Below are 22,061 nucleotides of genomic sequence, written 5' to 3'. Positions count from 1 at the left end.
AAAAGGGAACAGACAGGGCCGTGGTCAACAACGAGCGAAGAACTAAGGACGTCGCCATCTTTATAATCACGCCATACTGCCTAAGGGAAAAAAGGTGAGTCATGAAGTGTATCAAATGCCTGGAGGATTTAGCGTCCAACGGAAATAATATAACTTGTACGAAATACAGTAGGATTCTACACTTAAAATGTGCCGGCTTTTCAGAAACAACCTGGCAACATAAATATAAATCCAATGTCACACGCGAGGAATGGCTGTGCGTACTCTGTTGGAAGAACAAAGAAACGCACCTAAAGCAGCCACCTACGAAGCAGCCGATTATACCGGAGGCAAAATCAGACGCCGAACTGAACAGACAAAAAAATGCAGGTGAGCCCTATAATTTTAATGACTTTAAATATACTAATAGAAAACGGTCTAGAGACCATAAAAGCCAGCTTAGTATACCTTGTGCAAGAACTCTTTAATAAACAGAACGAACAAATAACAAAAAAATCTAGCGAATATGAAGATTTGGTAAAACATAATAATTTAGCAGTGATAGAAATGTTGCAAATGGTAAAAGACATTAAAATGAGCATTAATGCACTAAATGACAGGCAACACAATTTGATGAAAGAGACATCCGAACTCCGTCAAGAACTTCATTCTCTAAAACTACAATACGAACTTTAAATTTACATCAGCAACAACATAAAGAAGATCTTGTCATAAACGGACTCCCAGAAACTGCACCTACAGAAAACCTCAGAGACGTGGTTATAAAATTAGGCCATGTAATTGATATCCTCCTACAGCTTAACGACATTCAGACCGTAAATCGGATTCCTAGGAAGAGCAAAAACCAAGACTTCCCATGACCTGCACCAGTCATAATTCGTCTTAAGAGCAAGTCCACAAGAGGCAATCTCATAAAAGCCAGCAGGCAGAAAAATACAGTTGCCAAGGACTGAACGCACAGCAAGACAATACACCAATCTTCCTATCCGAATATTTAACACCATTCTACCAGAATATGTTGTACCAAGCAAGAAAAGCAAAAATGGAAAAAAAATTACCAATTTTTGTGGACCAGAGATGCCAAGATATTCATAAGGAAGTCACAAACTTCAAAGCCGATACAAATTAAAAGCACAGAAGACATAGAAAGGCTGCCACTGTGAAAAAAAAAAGCCTCCTAAATAGTTCAAAAAGAAGCCCACAATAAAAAAGAATGTGAACCATCAAGACAGATGCAATAACACAGGATATATCGGCAATTTCACTTTGATCAGACCTTTCAGGTCATTCATTTGACCTCCCAAACATCTGCCTACTTCCAAATATCTATAATATATATATATATATAACCAGTATCACCTTCAGAATAAGCTAATTACAATGCTTCGAGGGTGCAGTTGAGTTACATCCGAGTAGTAGTATTTATCAAACATAATTTACTTAACATTCTGTAATGAATACTTGTAGTAAACAGAAAATGTGATAGTAACACTTCAGTTATATATTTAAATTTAAAATTATATATTTAATTTACATATTTAAATTTAAAAAATTATTAGTACTTAAACTGCAACATAAGTAATATTGTTTAACTTGTGAGTTATTAAGTGTAAAGAGTATTACTATGATTATCATTAATGGTAATAATACACGCATTTTACTCTTGCGTCAATGAGAAATTCTACAAATGATAATGATATTACGGGTAATTATAATTTTTACTGAACCATTTTGCAAGAAAAAGTTGCCTAAATTTTAGGCAACTTTTTCTTGCAATTATCCGAACTATATAATTGGATAGCAAAAAAACTATGTTATCATCATTATTATGGAAATTTCATTATATGCAGCACTTCGTTGCTGAACCTTATAAAATAATACACTGAATGTTACTCAAGATGATAATTGTATATATGTAAATATTTGAGAGACCAATAAAAACTTATTATTATTATTATTATTATTATTATTATTATTATTATTATTATTATTATTATACAAGTAATCCTTATTATCTATATGTAATCTATATAATCTACAAGTAATCCTTATAAGCAAATGCAGAAATTTGTATGTATAATCATTCTTTCTCTTTCTCAAACTTAAAAAAAATAATAAAATAAAAATAAAATAAAAAATTATACAAAAAATTCTGTATAATCTTCATTGTTAATATTAGAAGAACATGTGTTGTAAATACATAATATAAAGGCAAAAAAATTATTAAAAATTTTAATTGAAATTCAATGTAGGAATTGCAGCACTTAGTACTGAACTCTGTAAAATTATTAGGTGGTGCAATGTCACACAAGATGTTTATTGTATGTATAAATATTTTAGCAATCAATAAAATATATTAATAATAAAAGAAAATTATTATTATTATTATTTAAAAATATTATTAACATGCAAGTATCGGTTATTCACAATTGTGTTCATGTAATGTATTATAAATATTATGTATACGTGTATATATAATTATTATTATATCTATGTATACTGTATGTAATTTATCTGAGACATAATAATAAACAAATCATAAATTAAAAAAAAAGTCAAATTATTATTATTATTATTATTATTTAAAAACTAAATGGATTTGGAACTATTATTTAGGACATTACAGAACAAAATTACAGGACATTAGAACAAAAAATATAGTGCTTGGGAAGAAGTTAACGGACACACGGACACCATAGTGTGAGGAACAAACAGCCATGGCGCCAACCTTAATAACGTGTAGGACGTCTTTCGCTACGATGACTGCAGCAATCCTACGGCGCACAATTTCCACAAGCGTACGATAATAATCGATGGGAATGTTTGACCATTCTTTCTGTACGCATGTAATAAGGTCCTGGACTGTTTAGGCTAGCGTCCCTTGACCTCACCCGACGCGCTCCAGGTCATTCCATAGATGTTCAGTAGGATTGAGAGTAGTGTTCTGTGGAGGCAATTCAAGTGTGATGATATTCATATCCACAAACCACGCAGTTAAGGTGCATTGTCTTTCTGAAAGATACAATCGACTTTTCCGTAGAAACGCCAAAAGTAGGAAGCATTGTATTGTCCATAATATTCAGATACTTCTCGAAGTTCAATATCCTGTACACCATAAACAGCGGTCTGAGGCCAAACCAGGAAAACAGGATCACTCTGCCACCTCTGAATTTCATAGTTGGGGTTACGCACTCTGGTAAGAGGCATTCACCAGGCATCCGCTACACCTACGCCCATCTATCTGACGGGTAGTGGATGGACTACAGTATACACGTCTTGGAAAGAAGTCAACGGATACCATAGTGTGTTGAACAAACTGTCATGGCGTCCACCTTAATAGGTTGTAGGACCTCATTTTGCTGTGATGACTGAAGCAATCCTACAGAGCATTCATTCCACAAGCGTGCGATAGCGATCAATGGGAATTTTGGACCATTTGTCCTGTAGGAATGTAATGAGGTCCTGAACAATTGAGGGGCCGACATCCCTTGACCTCGCTCGATGCTCCAGTTCAATAGGGTTGAGATCGGAGCTCTGTGCGGAGGCCAGTCAAATGTGGTGACGTTCATATCCACAAACAACGCTGTTAGAGAAGCAGTCTTATGCTATTGTCCATCGTCTTGCTGAAAGAGACAATGGCCAGTTCCGTAAAAAATACCACAATATAGGCGTTTGTTATGGAAACATTGCATTGTCCAGAAAGTTCAGATACCTTTAGGAGTTCAATGTTCGTCGCACTACAAAAAGAGGTCCGAGGCCAGACTATGAAAAAACAGGACCGTACAATCACTCCGCCACCTCCGAATTTTATAGTTGGGGTTATGAACTCTGGTAAGAGATGTTCACCGGGCATCCGCCAAATCTACAACCATCCAACTGCTCGGTGGAGAGTGTTGCATGATTCGTCGCTCCATAACACAGCTTTCCAAGCTGCCATGTCTCACTGTGCACCCTCTTGGCATCACTGAAGACGAGACTGTATGTTGTTTCAGCTAATGTGGGGGCTTGCATATTGCGGTCCTACCATGGACGCACATATTGTGAGCCTCGGTTCTGAATGTTTCTTTGTTCAGATTTATGTTACAGTCGATGCCCGGAACTCCGCATTCAACATATCGGCCTACGAGTCGCCGACATGTTGCATTGCATATTATCCTCCATTTCCATCTCAGCATGAAATCACTGATTGTTGACCTGGAATGGCCCAATTTGTCAACAGTTTAAGAGCGAATAGGCCTGGAATATGGCATCGCATCACAACACCTCTTTTAAACTCCGTCAGTTCCCTTTTCGCAGCCATTTCGCTCTGATGCAGTTGCACTGACTTGGGAGCATTGCATTCCTCCAATTTATACCGGCTACAATAACGTGAATCGTGAATCAAAAACGGTTACAAAAACATGGTACGATGCACTTGCCCATGGAGATGTCCGTTAACTTCTTTCCAAGCAGTGCATTTCTGAATATGTAAATAAATTTTTTTTCTTAATCTTAAATCTAAAACAAAGCACGGAAATTAAAAAAAAAAAAAATAGTAATTAGGATTTTTTTTTAAATTCGATCTACATTCAGCCGTATCTAATATCATGATTTAATTTCAATTAGAAATGGGACGGGACTTCGCAGAAATTTTTATGTATTTTGACAAACTCAAATGCCATTATAGCAATATGTTCATATAATATATATTTTCAGTTTAAAAGTGATATTATGAATTTCAATGAGTAAAACATGATTAGTCTTATTCAGTCTGTCCGTTGTTTAGTAATTTCTATAAATTACAATCGCTGTTTTTTACACAAATTATACAAAATTTAATAAAAAAATAATTAGCACTTTGAAATTTTTAATTATTTATGTCTAATTTACAAAATTTTTCTAAATACAATTACTATCCTTCATACACCGAAATAAACCTTGCATCTTTTATCATTATTAGAAGAAATCATTCAATACCGAAATCTGAAGGGAGAGAATTGGTGTTGGGCTTTCCTTGGAGGGTAATGGAGGGCAATGCTGTAGCCAATGAAGTTCTAACTGAGGCTTGGCTATTGCTGTTACCCTCCTGCCATGATCAGAGCTTTAATAGCTCAATAACATCTTATCCATACACTGTCCGCTACAGATAACGGGGAAGATGAAAAGCATTCTTGCTTCGCCCCTTTAAGCCAGTCCTTATAAGGACCGAAATCTGAAGTGGAGAACCACCATACACTTAAAGGGTAATGGATGGCAATGCTGTAGCCAATGAAGTTCTAACTGAGGCTCGGCTATTGCTGTTACCCTCCTGCCATGATCAGAGCTTTAATAATAGCTCAACAACACGTTATCCCTACACTGTCCTCTACAGATAACGGGGAAGATAAAAAGCATTCTTGCTTCGCCCCTTTAAGCCAGTCCTTATAAGGACTATAAGTATTCTAAGTGAGAGCGACCTTTGGAGGGTAATGGATGGCAATGCTGTACCCAATGAAGTTCTAACTGAGGCTGGGCTATTGCTGTTACCCTCCTGCCATGATCAGAGCTTTAATAATAGCTCAATAACACCTTATCCCTACACTGTCCTCTACAGACAATGGGGAAGATGAAAAGCATTCTTGCTTCGCCCCTTTAAGCCAGTCCTTATAAGGACTATAAGGACCGAAATCTGAGAAGAGGACACCTTGACTTACTACAATTGGAGGGTAATGTATGGCAATGCTGTAGCCAATGAAGCTCCAACTGAGGCTCGGCTATTGCTGTTACCCACCTGCCATGATCAGAGCTTTAATAGCTCAATAACACCTTATCCCTACACTGTCCTCTACAGATAACGGGGAAGATGAAAAGCATTCTTGCTTCGCCCCTTTAAGCCAGTCCTTATAAGGACTATAAGGACCGAAATCTGAGAGATGCGGTGATTAATAATACCCTTGGAAGGTAATGGATGGCAATTCTGTAGCCAATGAAGTTCGAACTGAGGCTCGGCTATTGCTGTTACCCTCCTGCCGTGATCAGGGCTCAATAACACCTCATCCCTACACTGTCCTCTACAGATAACAGGAAAGATGAAAAGCATTCTTGCTTTGCCCCTTTAAACCAGTCCTTATAAGGACCGAAATCTGGTTGGAAGAAGAGACCTTTTTTTAGGACTTCCAGGGTAAGGAATGGCAATGCTGTAGCCAATGAAGTTTTAACTGAGGTTCGGCTATTGCCGTTACCCAGCCATGACTAGAGCGTTTAGCTCAATAACACCTCATCCACACAGATTTTCTTCATTCAGATGACGGGATAAAGAGTCAATCAGTCCATCGCCCAGTTCTTTTAAGAACTGATGTATGGAAAATTCTTCGTAGGAGGTAGGAAACGGAAACTATTCATGATGATATGTTCCTACTGAAAAAAAAAAGGTCTAATTATAATAATTAAGGCAGAACAACAAGCATACGATGCAAATGTAGACATGCTACACTTAGTAGCATGTCACAGCCAATAACGCGGCTTTCCTTTTTGCGGGAGTAAAACACCCGAGTTTCGAGGAGAAAAAATTCTGTCACCACCATATGAGACCAACTAACTCACCCTCTTCTGAAACCAAGAGTTCGAAACCAAAGGGTACTCATTCCTTACTGAGATACGGAGGCTCTCGTAATATTTCTTGTTAAATTCATTCCGTAGCTTATTGTAGTGAAGAAACTCTTAGGACCTTGAAATTAAATAAAAATTATTATTCTCTGTAATTTTTTTTTCTCTTTTGTGAAGCATACCCCAAATCCATTTACAAATTATATAAAACAAATCAGATTAATAAAAAATATAAAAAAATAAACAAACACAAAGACCTTAGCCTACTTACGGCATAATATAGGATCATAACTTTTCGTGAGATGGAAGTCATATAAAAATAAAATAAAGAAAACATTGTTCGGGTTTGTTCTTTTTTCTTTCTTTCCATACTTTTCATAATATGTATTTATTGATTTTGTAATTAAAATATTTTCAGACGACCACCATGTTGAAACACAACGATTTTTTATTAAGAAAATTAATAACATATTAATCTAACTTTAGCGTCAACGATAGCAATTCATTGATTCTTTCGAATAATCTAAGACTGTAGGAAGACGTGGAATTCTACGCCATTCTTCTTTCATTCCAACCTTATCCTCATCTAGAGTTGTAGCTATTCATCCTCGAACAGTGCTTTGCTGTGGGGTTCCCCGTTTCCTCGTGTTTCCTTTGTCCTTCTAGGTGTATCTTTTTGTATGCACAGAGACGGAAGTAGGTTTATCATGGACAACCATAACTTGAATCAATTGTCGCCAGTCTTGGAAATGATAATGTGTGGAAGATATCCAGGTAGCGCACAGTGAACAATCTTTTTGTAGAAAAGTAAATTACAATAATCCCTTAATAAGATTTAGAATAATCAATACAATTAAGTGAGACGAAAACTACATTTCGGTTTTCAACAAATCTGTTCGTCTTCCAGCTTGGCTGTCATAGTAACCACTAAAATAGTGGTAGTGGTTTGCAACAACCAGTTTCAGACAATGTTATCATTTTAACAATGGATCTAGTAACAATACCACCGACTTAATCCATTTCATTGTCACTTCTACAACAAAAAGCTGAATAGCATTAATGACTCAACACACTCGTATGTAAATAAATTTAATCGCATGTTTCTTAATCTGATACAAATATCTCTTCTACTGTATCAGATAAAATTTCGCCGCGTTTCTAATGAGCTAGAGACATTGTCTGGCTTTCAATATTTACCTTTCTATCAAGAAACTGTCAGCAAGAAAGAAAACAAAAAACTTCTATCTTCTATCAGCGCACAGATTACAAACAATTTTCGGTTGTCTTCGATCTCTTTCTGCTACCGTGATGTGATTTGTGGTGGTTAAGGGAGAGAAGACAACCGAAGGCTGAAGGTTTTCTCACACGTGCCAATTCATATCAATTATCAGCTCAAAGGCTTTGGCTGATATTTTGAGAGAAAGGCCGTCTGACATCGCCCGCTTATTACAAGAAGATTAGAAAAGTTGATGCACTCGGGAGAACTAAGAGGCTGTCAGAACTTCTTTCTTTTTTTTGTCCTTTTCTTGATAGAAATGATCAGCTAGATATTTACATAAACGTTCAGTATCCAGATTTAAATAAGTCGTTATAATAACTACTTATAAGTACGCTAATGAAAAATAAGAGGGGAGAGAGAGAGAGAGAGAGAGAGAGAGAGAGAGAGAGAGAGAGAGAGAGAGAGAGAGAGAACGGATCAGCTGATGAGTTTTCCAGAAAAAAAAATTTCCAAATAGAAGAGAATAAAGAGATGAAATTATGCGAAAAAAAAAATAGGCAAATTTCTCTTCTCATAAATTACCGTTGACATTTTGTTCAGTTTTCGTTTAAATTTATTAATGCATATGTTAAAATTTTACAGTTAAAATTTTGTTACTGTAATCGTTCAAGTATGGATTACAATTTCTAAAACTAATTTTAAAAGCGTATTATAGCATGTTCGAATCTAAAATTGAATCTTGACGTGCCTTTCTCTATTAGTCAGTAGGTAATTTCTCCATTACTGTCTCATCTGCCAAAGATAGGATGAAAGTGACTTCAGTTTCAAACTCTCTAAAGGGAAGATCAGTACACGAGGTACACAAACGTAAAACGGCTTCATTAGCAAGTTTCATCCTAACAACGTCACGCATATCACCCACTAATTTAAGAGAAATGTGGCGTGACTCAAAACTTATAAACTTCAAAGGCATTGAGAAATTTAGAATTATTAGCCTGGGAATAGGAAACAGCACGAACAACGAAATGATAATGATGATGAGACAAGATAACACTCAACTGCCATTCATTTTAATATAATATGTAAGGAAGAATTATATTCTTTTAGGAATTATATTCACTTTATAATGATTCTCCTCTAAAGAAGTACAAAGGAGTGTTAAGTTAACACACCTTTCTGAAATTATAAATATGATTCTAGAATAATTGACGTTATCTACCTATCTCTTACATGAGCGCCATCTAGTATAATTATTGAAATTAATGCGGTAATTAAAAATTAATGACAAACAGAAGTATAAATTATTGACGCCACTAATATATTTTTATCTCTGGTTTCTTCCTATTTATAGCCGACTTCTTGTTAGTATTAGAGCCATCCACTTAGTCCGATGAATTAAATGTAATTGCTTCTCAATATTTGCTTAATGTGTGTGTGTGTCGCCAAACTAAATATATTTGCTGAGATAATGACGACCTTGGGCTACAGATCAACGTCACAAAGGACATTACATAGCATGGAAGAAGTCGTTTTCATGACAACAAAGAAATGTCGTCTAAGCTTTAACTAATAGCCAAAGTTTACGATTATTTAATGCTATTCAAACGAGCCAGAGTAATTGTATGGAGTTATAAGCATCTGTAAGTTTTAATAAAATCCCAATATAAGAACCAAAACACCTTGTTCGCTTTAGAACTTTGTTTTTACCTTGGCTAGAGAAAATAACTTCTAAGAAAAGTCGGGGGTGTTGTTCAAATTTACCCCTTCTAACACAAAAGCAGATTGCTGAAACACTTTTTTTTTGCGGAGAACAGAAAAGAGAGAGAGAGAGAGAAAAAAAAAGGGACAGAGGCGTTCTATGGAACACTTTCACTGAAAGAAAACACACACATAAAAACTCCGCACTACAAAATACAATTTGCAAGACGCAAAAATGTAATTTTTTTTCAGCCGTGAAGAAATATGAAATTTTACATTACTGTAAACAATTTGGAATCGTTCAACGCAAAAATACAATTTACAAAAAAACAATCAGAACAGGTGTTTTTTGTTCCTAAACAATCAGAGAGAATGTTTACGTCATTTTAGTAAATGGACATTTTTCACCAATGAAAAACGACCATTTGTTTATAGAGCACTGAACTAGAAGGGATCATTCGATAGCTCAGGGTTCGCAGTGAGAAGTTTTTGTTTTGTTTTTTTTTCTTCGGGGGTTGTAAATACTACCTGTCACCCCCTCAGAAGAATTTTAAACTCGCTGGAAGGGGAGTTTTTAATAAACACTGTCCCTTAACATCAAGTTTAAACATTCACGATTAAAAACTCATGGATCAAAATTCAACAGTACATCTAATAAAGTTAAATTAAAATTATAGCAATAATTGTAAACTTACCTGTACTCTAGCATTGGTGCTACTTGATTTCTTTGATTCAGGAATACTTTTAGTGCCATTGCTCTTTCCTGGCGTTTTGGGAATGTCACTGGAGAACAGTATCCGGGCAATTAGTCCATACAAGATACAGGATAGAAGAAGAGGCAAAACATAAAACAGTACCAGATCGGCAAAGAAATAGCCCAAATAATGTTCTCTAGAAAGAGCAAAGGTGCAAGTTTCTTTATTTTGATGTCCTTTGTAATAAATAGGTTTGATCTTTGTCAGAAATAACCAGGGAGAACAGTAGATGCACCCAAATATCCACACACCGATTATAATCTTTTTAGCTCTGTTGACGGTGCAAACTAGCTGAGCTTTCATAGGGTGACAGATAGCAATATAACGCTCGATCGTAAACGCTGTTATGGACAATGAAGAAACATTGATCCCTAGATACTGGAGGAAGATGAAGATTGCACATCCAATCCTTCCCCATATCCATTCATCTCCAAGGACGTAATATGCAATGATCTCGTTTGGAACCGAGGCGATGAGGACCATGAAGTCGGCTACTGACAGACTTACTAAATAACAATTCGTTGGGGTATGCATGGTTCTGGTTCTCATGACAACAATCACCACCATGATGTTTCCAAGCACCCCTACTATAAACACAATCCCTTGGAAAAAGGTTCCGATGATACGATAGTTCATGGAATAATAAGATGGATCCTGATAGATGGGAGCAATTGTGGTTTCATTGCTTGTTAGGTTGACTGCTGAAGAGAAGCTTGTTGAGTTACAGTCTGTTAACATGGTTACGCTGTTGTTATGGAAACCGGATTCGCACTCCGAAACCGGATAGAGTGGTGGAAAAACTGTTGTTGTTGTTGTAGCCATCATTGATCGACTAACTCACAGATCTTTTTTTAAACGAGTTCTTCTAAGACTGAATTCCAATCAGGGACTTGAAGGTAATTCATTCTAGTAGATGATAAAGAATCAACAGACATCCGTGAACCATTCATTACCGAATATCAAAAAGTCAGATATTAAAGTCTTATTGGTAAAACGTTATAAGTTCGACAGCGATTGGGTAAAGGGAAAAAAATCTTACCTAAAAGCACTGAGTGACGTCGAAATTGATACCGCTACATCGTCCAGTACTTCGTTTGGTTTTCAAACAACGTAGAACAACCCAGTATTGTACACTTGTTGCATTCACCATCTACCACATAAAAGCTTTTCACTGCTTAGGCTCCTTTTTTTTTTCTTTTTTTTCTTTTTTCCTCAAGTCCGAGGTACTCGTCAAAGTGCAGGCTCCCCGTAGAGTTCCATATTTGTATAATGAGCAAGTGCCTGTCTATCTCGCGGTACATTTGTGTGCGAGCTTGTGGCGCGCATGGTAGGTGATCGGGGTTCTGCTCCTATCGGCTTGCAGTGTCGCTCTCTTTTACGGCTCTGCGTTGTTGAGATCACCGGCGTTGCCTTGACAACGGAAGCGACGCCTCGCTGAGTTCTCTGGAATAAGAATGGAAAAGGATTTTGAATTAAATAACAACAAAAAAAAAAAAGAAAAGAAAGTTTAAGAAAGACGCGTTTGATTTTTCTCTGCTTGTTTCAAATTACTAATTTGATCTCGAGTTATTTTTAATACAGAAAACTTTTAGTGATTTTAAAACTTTTCAAAAATGAATAAAGACCCATAAAACGCGTTACTTGAACAGAAGATCAAAGTTTAGTCTCGATCTTTCAATCGGTTGTCTTTCATAAGTTTCTCAATAGATTGTTCGACATCAAATTCAAAAGGGAGTTCCAGGAATAATAATCGGACTATACTTACAGATAAATTTAATCATTCTCTTCTTAATTTGGCATGCATGTTGATTATAAGAGAGGCTTTGAAACGAAAAGCCTTCCAGAACTTTGGATTTTCAATTAAGGGTACGATGACTAAGGACTGAATTAATATACAGCCGTGGATACTTCAGACTGGCAATTCAGTGGATCCAAAGATATTCAAAAGGAATAGAATTTTCTTAGAAATGAACTTCTCCCTTTGCAAGCACTATACTAAAGATTCAACCCTTAACTTTGTTATCTATTTGAATAAAATACTGTTTAACGGACACTGATTTTAATTTGAATCATGATTGCTTTCTAGCGTGTGTGCAGATTATCATGAGAAGTGGTATGCACAATATCGTGAGATTTTAATGCACATACGAGTTCTTAAATACAAGATGCCGACTGGAGAGCGGATTTTAGAACAATATGATCAGCACACACGTTACGAGTATTATTATTATTATTATTATTATTATTATTATTATTATTATTATTATTATTATTATTATTAAGTCCTATCCTACTAAACTTGACAAATAAAATATTTAAAACAGGACAGATACCAAGTATGCTAAAGACTGCCATAATCACACCCATATACAAACATGGAAAAAGAAATTTAATCAGCAATTACAGACCCATAGCAACATTACCAATTATCAATCAAATTATGGAGCGGATCATACTGAAGAAACTCACAGCATACACAGAGACCTTTCATATTATCCCTAAAACACAATATGGTTTTCAGAAAAATAAGGGAACAGCATCTCTCTTGGAAGACTTTACAGACGTAATTAACAGGGCCGTAGACAAAAACAAAATTGCCATCGTAATCTTTATTGATCTAACTAAAGCATTCGATACACTCACACATCAAACCTTGTTAGAAAAGCTGAGGCATGTTGGAATAGACGGGCTTCTGCACAGGTGGTTTACAAACTACCTCCAAAATATTCAGAAATCCACTGACTCGACCAGTTGATAACAAATATATAATCATCCACTTTTCAACATAAAAAACACACAAAAAACACATAAAAACACACAGATTATTATTATTATTGTAGCCACTTGCAATTAAATAAAAAAGTGCACTTGAATGAATTCTATATCATACATACCACTGAACCAGGAAATTTTGATTTTTCTCATAAACACCGATTCTTGCTTCCCAGTTGTTTTTCTGATGTTAATTAATAATAAAGACACGTTTATACATTGCTGCAAAACAAAATATTTGCATTGCGATTTAAACATCTGGGAGATTGTTTTTATATGATGAATATATATATATATATATATATATTTGTTTGTGATAATTCTACCATGAAATGGAAATCTATATCACAGACAGCACCATGAGAGGACTTGAAGGGGTATATTATTCAAGATTTTTTTTCTGGAAATCAAACACGGCCTTTGATGTTTTTTCAGTCAGTCATTTCAGGTTTTCAATAATCAAGGTGAAGTCCTCATATTTGGAGATGAAAGCCGTCTGTCATCTAACGAATTTTTATACGCTTCCATACCAGAATAGGATTCAAACTAACAGCTATACGTTGCATTGTGGAGACGCGTTGTCCATGGCCAGCAGATTAAATTGTGTATTAATATTTAATTATTAAATATCAGTATTGTTAATTGACATATTTCACAATTGAATATTGATGTAGAAGTGTATTGCAATACAATGATATTACGTTCTTCACTATTAACAGAATATTACTCCGTTTGTTAAATAGACTGCTTTGTGTCCATGTTTATATTTGAGAAATAGTAATCATATTCTCTCACAGGGATAGTTTACCTGACGAGTTTAATAAACTGTAATATGTAGTAAAAGCATAAAATTTAATTTTAATTCACGTTCCTGATTAGAATTGCACGAGACAACGCGAGATGTATACTGCCTTTAACACTCTGTCCATGCTCTCTAAATAAAACAAGAAGCATGCAAATGGAAATGGATTTCATGTTAACGATTTGCACAAACACGTCTGTCCACCTGGAAAACATCGAGATAAAGAAAGTAAGTGGTGAATTAAGAAAAATAAATTTTATTTATTTAAAAAAAAGTTTAATGTTTACGATAAATAACTCTTCATCGCTAATAATGGGAAAAAAACTGATAATTTTCTTGCTTCACTTTTACCATGAGTTGCCTCGGTACTGCTGAATTAAATCGTCTTTTATGTTTTCGTGTTTTATTAGACATTCTCGAAATATCCTAGTTAAACGCAAAAAAAGTAAAGGCATTTGAAATTGTAACTCTTAGTAAGATATAGAAAATTCTTATTCTGTTATAAAGTCATCGTGTTCAGGAACTTCGATTTCTTAGCTTAAAGATTAGTTTGTAAGTTTTTTTTAAGTTTATCTAACAAATTACATTCTTGTTTTTATCCTTTACCCAAGAGTGAGCAAACAAAAGTGTGTGTGTGAAATAACTTTACAAAAAGGCTACTTCTATATGGAAGCTTGAAATTAAAATCGTCAGTATGACATGCACAGCATCCTTTCCTCTTACCTGACATATGTATTTCCGTGCATTTTTACACTATGTTAGTTTTGTCTACTTAATGAAAAATTAATATTTTATTCCTCCTCGAAATTGAATTATTTCAAGTTATTTCCTTTTTTTCTAGAACAACATTGTGTTTAATCATTATTGTTCAATCCATCGAATAACCGTTGTTGTTCAATCTCTACATTAATGATATTGGGAAGAACCTGACTGGAAATGTTCAATTGTTTGCACAGATGATGCAAAGATGGGCAGGACAATCAGAGATGACTATTGATATTCAGCATTTTTACAGGATGATTTATATAACCTTTATATATATAACCTTTATTTATTTATATTATAAATAAATGATGATGGCTATCAGTTCTACGTTAGTAAGTGTCAAGTTATGTACTTTTGGCGTGATGAGATATCCAACGACATATTATATTGGTGAGAATGTACTGATGGGCTAATGATCTCTGAGTTATGGTAGATAGGAATTTGAAGTTGAAAGGTCACTATGCAAACATTGCAAATGCACTTCAGAGGAGAATTGGAATGTTGAAGCGAATATTAACATATAAGTAAGTGGAAGTCATTTTGCCTCTTTACAAACTAATACGACCGTATCTAGACTACTCTGCGCAGATTTGGCCTCCTGGGTTACAAAGGGATAAAGACATTGTGGATATGCTAACAAAGATGATGTCGGGATTATGGAATGTAAATTACGAGGATAGGTTGAGAGTCTGGACTGCAGACACTGGTAAACAGGAGAAGGAGAGAATGATATGATAGAGACCTTTGAATTTCTGAGAGGGAGTTATAAGACATGGGTTGATAAAACGTTTTCATTATATGGAAGGTGGGAAGAGGTAAAGGAGTCATCCATGGAAGGTAGTGTGCGGTTAGGAAAGGAGTGAGAACTAGAATTTTCTCTCACAGAGCCGTAAGTGGAATCGTTTGCTTGTTGAAGTAATGAGTGCTGAGAATGGGGGAGGAGTTTAAAAGTAAAGTATGACATCAAGTGGAGGTAATCTATTGCCTGTGTCGATGAGTCCTTGCCTCCTGGAGGTCTTTAATACTACTAATAATAATCTAAAGATGAATGATTTTAAATTAGTGTTTTGCTGCGTCTTTTGCTTGCTCCAGATATGTGCAGCTAAAGTTACGGAATGATTTTCTTAATCATTTGGTACTATTAGGTATTTCCGCGAGATGAAAAACCTGATCTATCAGAAGTGCGGTGGTGGTGGTGAAGAAGATAACCTACCACCGTGTGAGCCAATGTGGAAGGATTGTTGCTCACTCCACTGTCTGTAAGAAAAGATATATCCTAGGTCACAGCGACAATATTCGTGTACACTCCATACCGTTTACCTAACTTATTTATTCGAGATGTGAAAAGATCAAACCATTGTGGAATACAGAATCGTTCTGTCATCTTTCATTTCACTGAGCAACATAAATTATGGTGTTTGAGATTGCGATCGGCATCGTGGAGAATCCAGTAACTTATCCATTGGAATGCTGGGTTAAACTATATTCATAGTTCTACAGACAAGACTGAAATCAATTCTAACGATTTATTATTATTATTATTATTATTATTATTATTATTATTATTATTATTCAAACCAATAAATAATAACTAACTGGTATCATCCTCAGATAAGCTTACAAGTAAGCTTCGAGTATGAAAGCTGAGAAATTACATCTCATCCAAGATAAAAAAAAAAAAAAAGTATGTACCATATGTAATCAAACGCATGTAATGTACATATCACATTTAAACAAATGTATGTAATGTATGAAAAAAAAAATATTATTATTATTAAGAGGGCGCTGTGTAGGCATACGAATGGGGCACGGTGATATCATTGCCGCCGTTTTTTATAGTTTTAAAGTGGTTCCAACTCCTGTTTTTAATTTAAAAGTGTTCCCAAGTAACTCTACCAGTCACACCGAAGACACTGATATAAAATTCACCGCCGAAATCTGCTAAGAAGAAACCAAATTTTGAAGTGTTGAAAAGTGAACAGAAAGAACCGCGGTCAACAACGAGCGAAGAACAAAGGATGTCGCCATCTTTACAATCACGCCACAGTTGCTGAAGGGAAGAAAGGTGAGTCATGAAGTGTATCAAATGCCTGGAGGATTTATCGTTCGGCCGAAATCAAATAGCCGGTATGAAATTCAGTAGGATTCTACACTTAAAATGTGCCAGCTTTTCAGAAACGACCTGGCAACATAAAACCAATGCAACACGAGAGGAATGGAAGTATGTAATCTGCAGGAGGAACAAATAAACGCACCTAAGGCGTTTCTCTTCGCCTACGAAGCAGCCCATAATACCGGACGCAAAATCAGACGACGACCTGAACAGACAAAAAAATGTAGGTGAGTCCTATAATTTCAACTCTTTAAATATACTAATACAAAACGGTCTAGAGACTATAAAAAAGCCAGCTTAGTAGATCTTGTGCAAGAGCTCTTCGACAAACAGAACGATCAAATAACAAAAAAATCTAGCGAATATGAAGATTTGGTAAAACATAATAATTAATAGTGATAGAAGTGTTGCAAACAGTAAAAGACATCAAACTCAGCATTAACGCACTAAATGACAGGCAACACAATTTGATAAAAGAAGCATCCGAACTCAATTAAGAACTTCATTCTCTAAAACTACAATACGAACGTTTAAATCAGCAACAACATAAAGAAGATCTTATCATAAACGGTCTTCTTGAAAATGCACCTACAAAAAAAACCTCAGAGACGTAATTTTAACATTAGGCCATGCAATTGACATCCCTCTACAGCTTAATGACATTCAGACCGTAACTCGGATTCCTAGGAAGAGCAAAAAACAAAGCTTGCCACAACTTGAACCAGTCATAGTTCGTCTTACAAGGAAGTCCACAAGAGACAATCTCATAAAAGCCAGCAAACAGAAAAAAACAGTCGCCAAGGACTTGAACGCATTGCAAGACAACGCACCAATTTTCCTATCCGAATATATAACCATTCAACCAGAATCTGTTGTACCAAGCAAAAAAAAGCAAAAACAGAAAAAATTACCAATTTTTGTGGATCAAAGATGGCAAGATATTCTTGAGGAAGTCACAAACTTCAAAGCCGATACAAATTAAAAGCTCAGAAGACATAGAAAGGCTGTCACAATGAAAAAAAGTATCCTAATTGGTTCAAAAAGAAGACCACAATAAAAATGAATGTGAACCACCAAGACAGATGCAATAACACCAGAACATACCGGCAATGTCACTTTGATCATTAATTTGACCTCCCAAACATCAGCCTTCTTCTAACACAGCAATCAAATCAATAAAAAGTTTTTTAAAAAAAATACATATATCTAACCAGTGTCATCCTCAGATAAGCTCATTAAAAAGCTTCGAGGATGCAAATAGAGACAATACATCTCAACTGAGATCAACAACAACAACAAAAAAAATAATTATTTATTACATTGAGGTGCTGTAGTTACAGTGGTTAAAAACATTAAAAAGCAAAAATTGTAATATATATATATTTAACTTACTGTTATACTACAAATGCTGTTAAAAATGTAACCTTATCTAATTTCAAACTATAAATTACCATCCAAAGTAACTATTATTAAAGTTCTAGAATTTTTTTTAGAAACATTTTAGAATAAAAAAAACGAAAACATTTGTATGAAATTCACTGAAAAAAATATATGTTATATGTAAATATGTGTATATATGTAAATGCTCTGTAAGATGATAAATAATATATTACTGTAAAAATATTATTATAAAAAATTATTATTATTATTATTATTTTTTTATATTTTTTTTTCCACACGAAACTCTAACAACTAGGTTTAATGAGGGTTTGGATCAACTAGTGAATAACCTACTGAAGAAAAGCTAAATATTTCATTATGCAAAAGAAATAAAATCTCTCCCATCTAATTATTATGAGGATGTTCCTTCTCCGAATGAAGTTTTTCATTGAAAATAAGCTCATGGGATACGTTGTTTTGATTTGGTATTAAGTCAAAGATACGGGTCGGACATTTATTAAACGGGATTTATTAGGATCAGTTCGCTGTGTCATGTATGCTTGTAATTAACTGAAATGTAAGTACATGATTACTCCAAAGTTGAAAAAACAAATTAGTTTTGCATAGTTTATTTACTATAAACTTCAAAAACATTAATCTTTTTCTATGATTACGTAGAAAGACAGACCACCTAGAGCCAGAGAGAGAGAGAGAGAGAATATCTATTGAGGGAACAAATTTTTGTACCTTAAGAGCATCCCTCGTAAAAATGCGATACGGTAACTATAGCAACTCATGAAATTGTTGCTATGGATACCGTATCATACAAATTGATTTTTCATTTTATTTCTGCGTCCTTTTTTGTATGTTTGTCCTCCAAATTAAGTATTTTTCTTCAACTGAAAAGTTTAATTTTGTCTTTTTGAACCATTTTTTTACATAGAGAAACCTTTGTACAACGCGAATATTCAGTCATTAAATTTTCATTATGAAAATTTAAAACAAAAAGGCTTTTGTGTCGAATTACACACCCACGAAACAGCGAATAAAAATGATGTAAATTATGATAAAACGATAACAAAGGCAAAGAAAATTTTCTGCCCTGTCTAATATAAAATTTGCATGAAAAAGTTCGGATATGAATATCAGTGTGTTGGGAACTGAAAATCAAAGTATATAAGGAAAGGTAGTTTGTGATATTTACTAACTTTTAATGAAAAATTACATTAAAAGCGGTGCGTTTATACTCTTTATTATAATCATCCATGGTAGAGAAAACAAACTCAGTCCACAACAGAAACTATGACGATAAGTTAGGAGTTTCTATAAAGAAATGTTTTATGGAAAAAAAAGTAAATAACTGAACTTAAATGCGGAATAGTTGGAACTTGTTTCAGTGCTCATAAAATTAAATTAATATTAAATTGCATCAATGATTTATTAATTATTTAGTGGGAGTAGTTCCAGATATTTGGCCAAATTACCTTATTGCATGCGATTCCCAATAGTACGACCGTTTTCGAAAAATTTGGAATATAGTTGTTTGTTTTTAATATGTTTATGTTCTTCAGAGTGCTTTAGCTTTTCCTAATGTAGTAAAAGCAGCAAGGAGTCAGCACTCCTTCTAGAGTCAGCTCTCCACAAGCTGCACGGCTGAACTGTTTTCAATCACGTTTGGAGTATTATCCTTCTTTTTTTTCGTGTTGTTTAAGTTCAAAGAATTCTAGCAATCGAACCCAAGTAGAGAGCTGGATAATAAGGAATTTTTTCTTTCATATAAACAGGTCGTTTTTCAAATAAATCCTTTAGCACCGTCTGAGATTTATAAACTCAGCCTCACCTGAAAATGTATAGGAATTAGGCTTAGTACTAACAAACCTTAGTCATATAATGTTCCCAGAAAAGGCATTCAATGGAATTCTTAGTATTTGCCTGCAACATTCGAGAGAGCTCTAGTTTCTTTTTTCTTCTGTAGTAGTTCTTGTAAAATAAACTTCCTCTGACAATAACAAAACTGAACGATCGAGAAACAGGTGTTTAACTACTATATTTTGATTCTAATGCATCCCAAACCGTGCCATCTATAAGCGAGTCATCTAATAACAAAGTATTCTTACTATCAGTGGTTCGTGGCTTGAAATCATGGGGGTGCTGCAACTTTCGAAATATACATACACACTGTAAGTACAGTGTATACGTGTTTGGATAAAATATCAAAATTATGGTAAAATTTAAATAAAAAATTAAACATGAAAAAATATTGTTTATTATCGATAAAATCATACAGCGTAGTTATAATTCAAAATTACTTAAAATCAAAATATGTCGATTAAAACATATTTACAATCAATTAAATAGACAAAAGTTCCATCCACTGATTTACAAATTTTGGACATTACAATAAAATCCTTTAATTGTAATGTCCAAATATTTAAAGAGACGGAGTAAACACGATAAGCGCTACGAACACTCTACTATTGGCGCAAACTACATATAAACAACAGTGGAACTGCGCCACGGACAGTGCCGCATTGCGCTAATAGCTCGTATCTCACTATGACGTGCATATGTTTGCCCGCGTAGCAATATGACACTGTGGTAAACACAGTGCCTCTAGTGTCATTCCCCCTTCCTAAGTGCTACAAGATGGATTTTTATTATTTTTTATACAAAATAAGAGGATTATTGATGATAAAATTAAATATTACAAGCAAATATGAATCAGTTAATAAATATAACATCTATCGAGAAAAATTGGGGGTGCTGCGGTTCCTCAGTGCCTATGCCCAGCCGCCACTGCTTACTAGTAACAAAGTCTCTAATCGGGATACATATAATACTCATTTATATCCAAAATCTTAGCTAGGAAGACAACGACTTTATCTTTACTTAAAAGATTAATCAGCAAGTTTAGATACTCTAGTTGTAAAGAAATTTGTTAAAATGATCGTATAAACAGTTGTGATGAAAACAAATTAAATTTGCATTTTATTTATTCGTATATCTTAAGTCTAGTATTCTTGAATGAACACATTTGTTTTGAGACCACGTAGCTTGGTAACGGTGAATATTTTATAAAAATATCTCCCGGTTGTAGCACTCTTGAGTATAATATCGCCAGTGTCTCTCATAAACAACGAAAAGTACTAGACACAGTGGAACATAACTGTCCAAAAACTGAGCTTAGCATGTTTCTGGTCAGAAATGTACATATTTCAACATGAGCTGTAATTTCTTATAATTTAATTTGTTGCAAACTCTTGAATTATACATAAAGCTAGAATCAACTATAACACGAAGTTGAAGTACGTTAAAACTACCGAATTAAAGTATGTCTGCAGAAGATAATATTTGAAGAAATTTAAAGTACTGTAATCAATAATATAATCAATAATATATACAGGGTGTTCGGGATAAATTTGACAGTTTCGTAAGGAAAAAGAAAATCTTCTTTGTATCTATTAAATTTAATGAATTGACAAAAAAACATTACAGGCAGAGTTAATTACAATACTATCAACAAGATTTACTCAAAATAACCACCATTAGCATCGATCACAGCTTCAATTCTGCTTCGGAACCTCGAACAAGCTGATGCTACAGTCTCCCTGGGAAGGGCCGCAAAAACTGTTTTAATTTTATCCATTAACTGGGCTTTTGTATTACTGGAAGTGCGATTGGTGTCTTTTTCAACTGCGCCCCATACAAAATAATCCATGGGGTTAAGGTCTGGGGAGTTTGGAGGCCAAACATTTGGACTGGTGAAGTCGTAGAAATTTTCAGACAACCATTTTTGACTTTTCCCAGAGGTGTGGCAAGGGGCCGAATCCTGCTGCCATACATACGGCCTACCATTGGCTACCCTTGTTATCCAGGGCTTGATTACAGTTAGCAACTCCACGAACAAAGCCCGAATTCCAATGCCAGGGTTCTTCAACACCTGTTCCTGCAGATTTGCGAGGAATTCTGCTGTACGAACGCAATCAGATCGTC

The 22,061-nt window shown here is 34.8% G+C and overlaps 1 protein-coding gene across 3 annotated transcripts in view; it reads right to left on the bottom strand.

Annotated features, from left to right (window-relative positions):
• LOC150110206 (thyrotropin-releasing hormone receptor-like) overlaps positions 1–22,061 on the bottom strand; it is a 225,053-nt gene that overhangs the window by 93,701 nt on the left and 109,291 nt on the right. For all 3 annotated transcript variants that reach the window (XM_090392201.1, XM_090392203.1, XM_090392202.1), the window contains exon 2: positions 10,177–11,679. In XM_090392201.1, the coding sequence (XP_090248327.1) occupies positions 10,177–11,061 (885 nt within the window). In that variant the 5' untranslated portion in view covers positions 11,062–11,679. The remainder of the gene's footprint in view (positions 1–10,176; positions 11,680–22,061) is intronic.

Source organism: Typopeltis vanoorti, chromosome 1 (genome assembly GCF_054136105.1).
Source record: "Typopeltis vanoorti isolate ZY-2024b chromosome 1, IOZ_Tvanoo_1.0, whole genome shotgun sequence".
Lineage (NCBI taxonomy): Eukaryota > Metazoa > Arthropoda > Arachnida > Uropygi > Thelyphonidae > Typopeltis > Typopeltis vanoorti.
The sequence above is the reverse complement of the archived record's forward strand: the minus strand, read 5'-3'. Positions and strand labels throughout refer to the sequence as shown.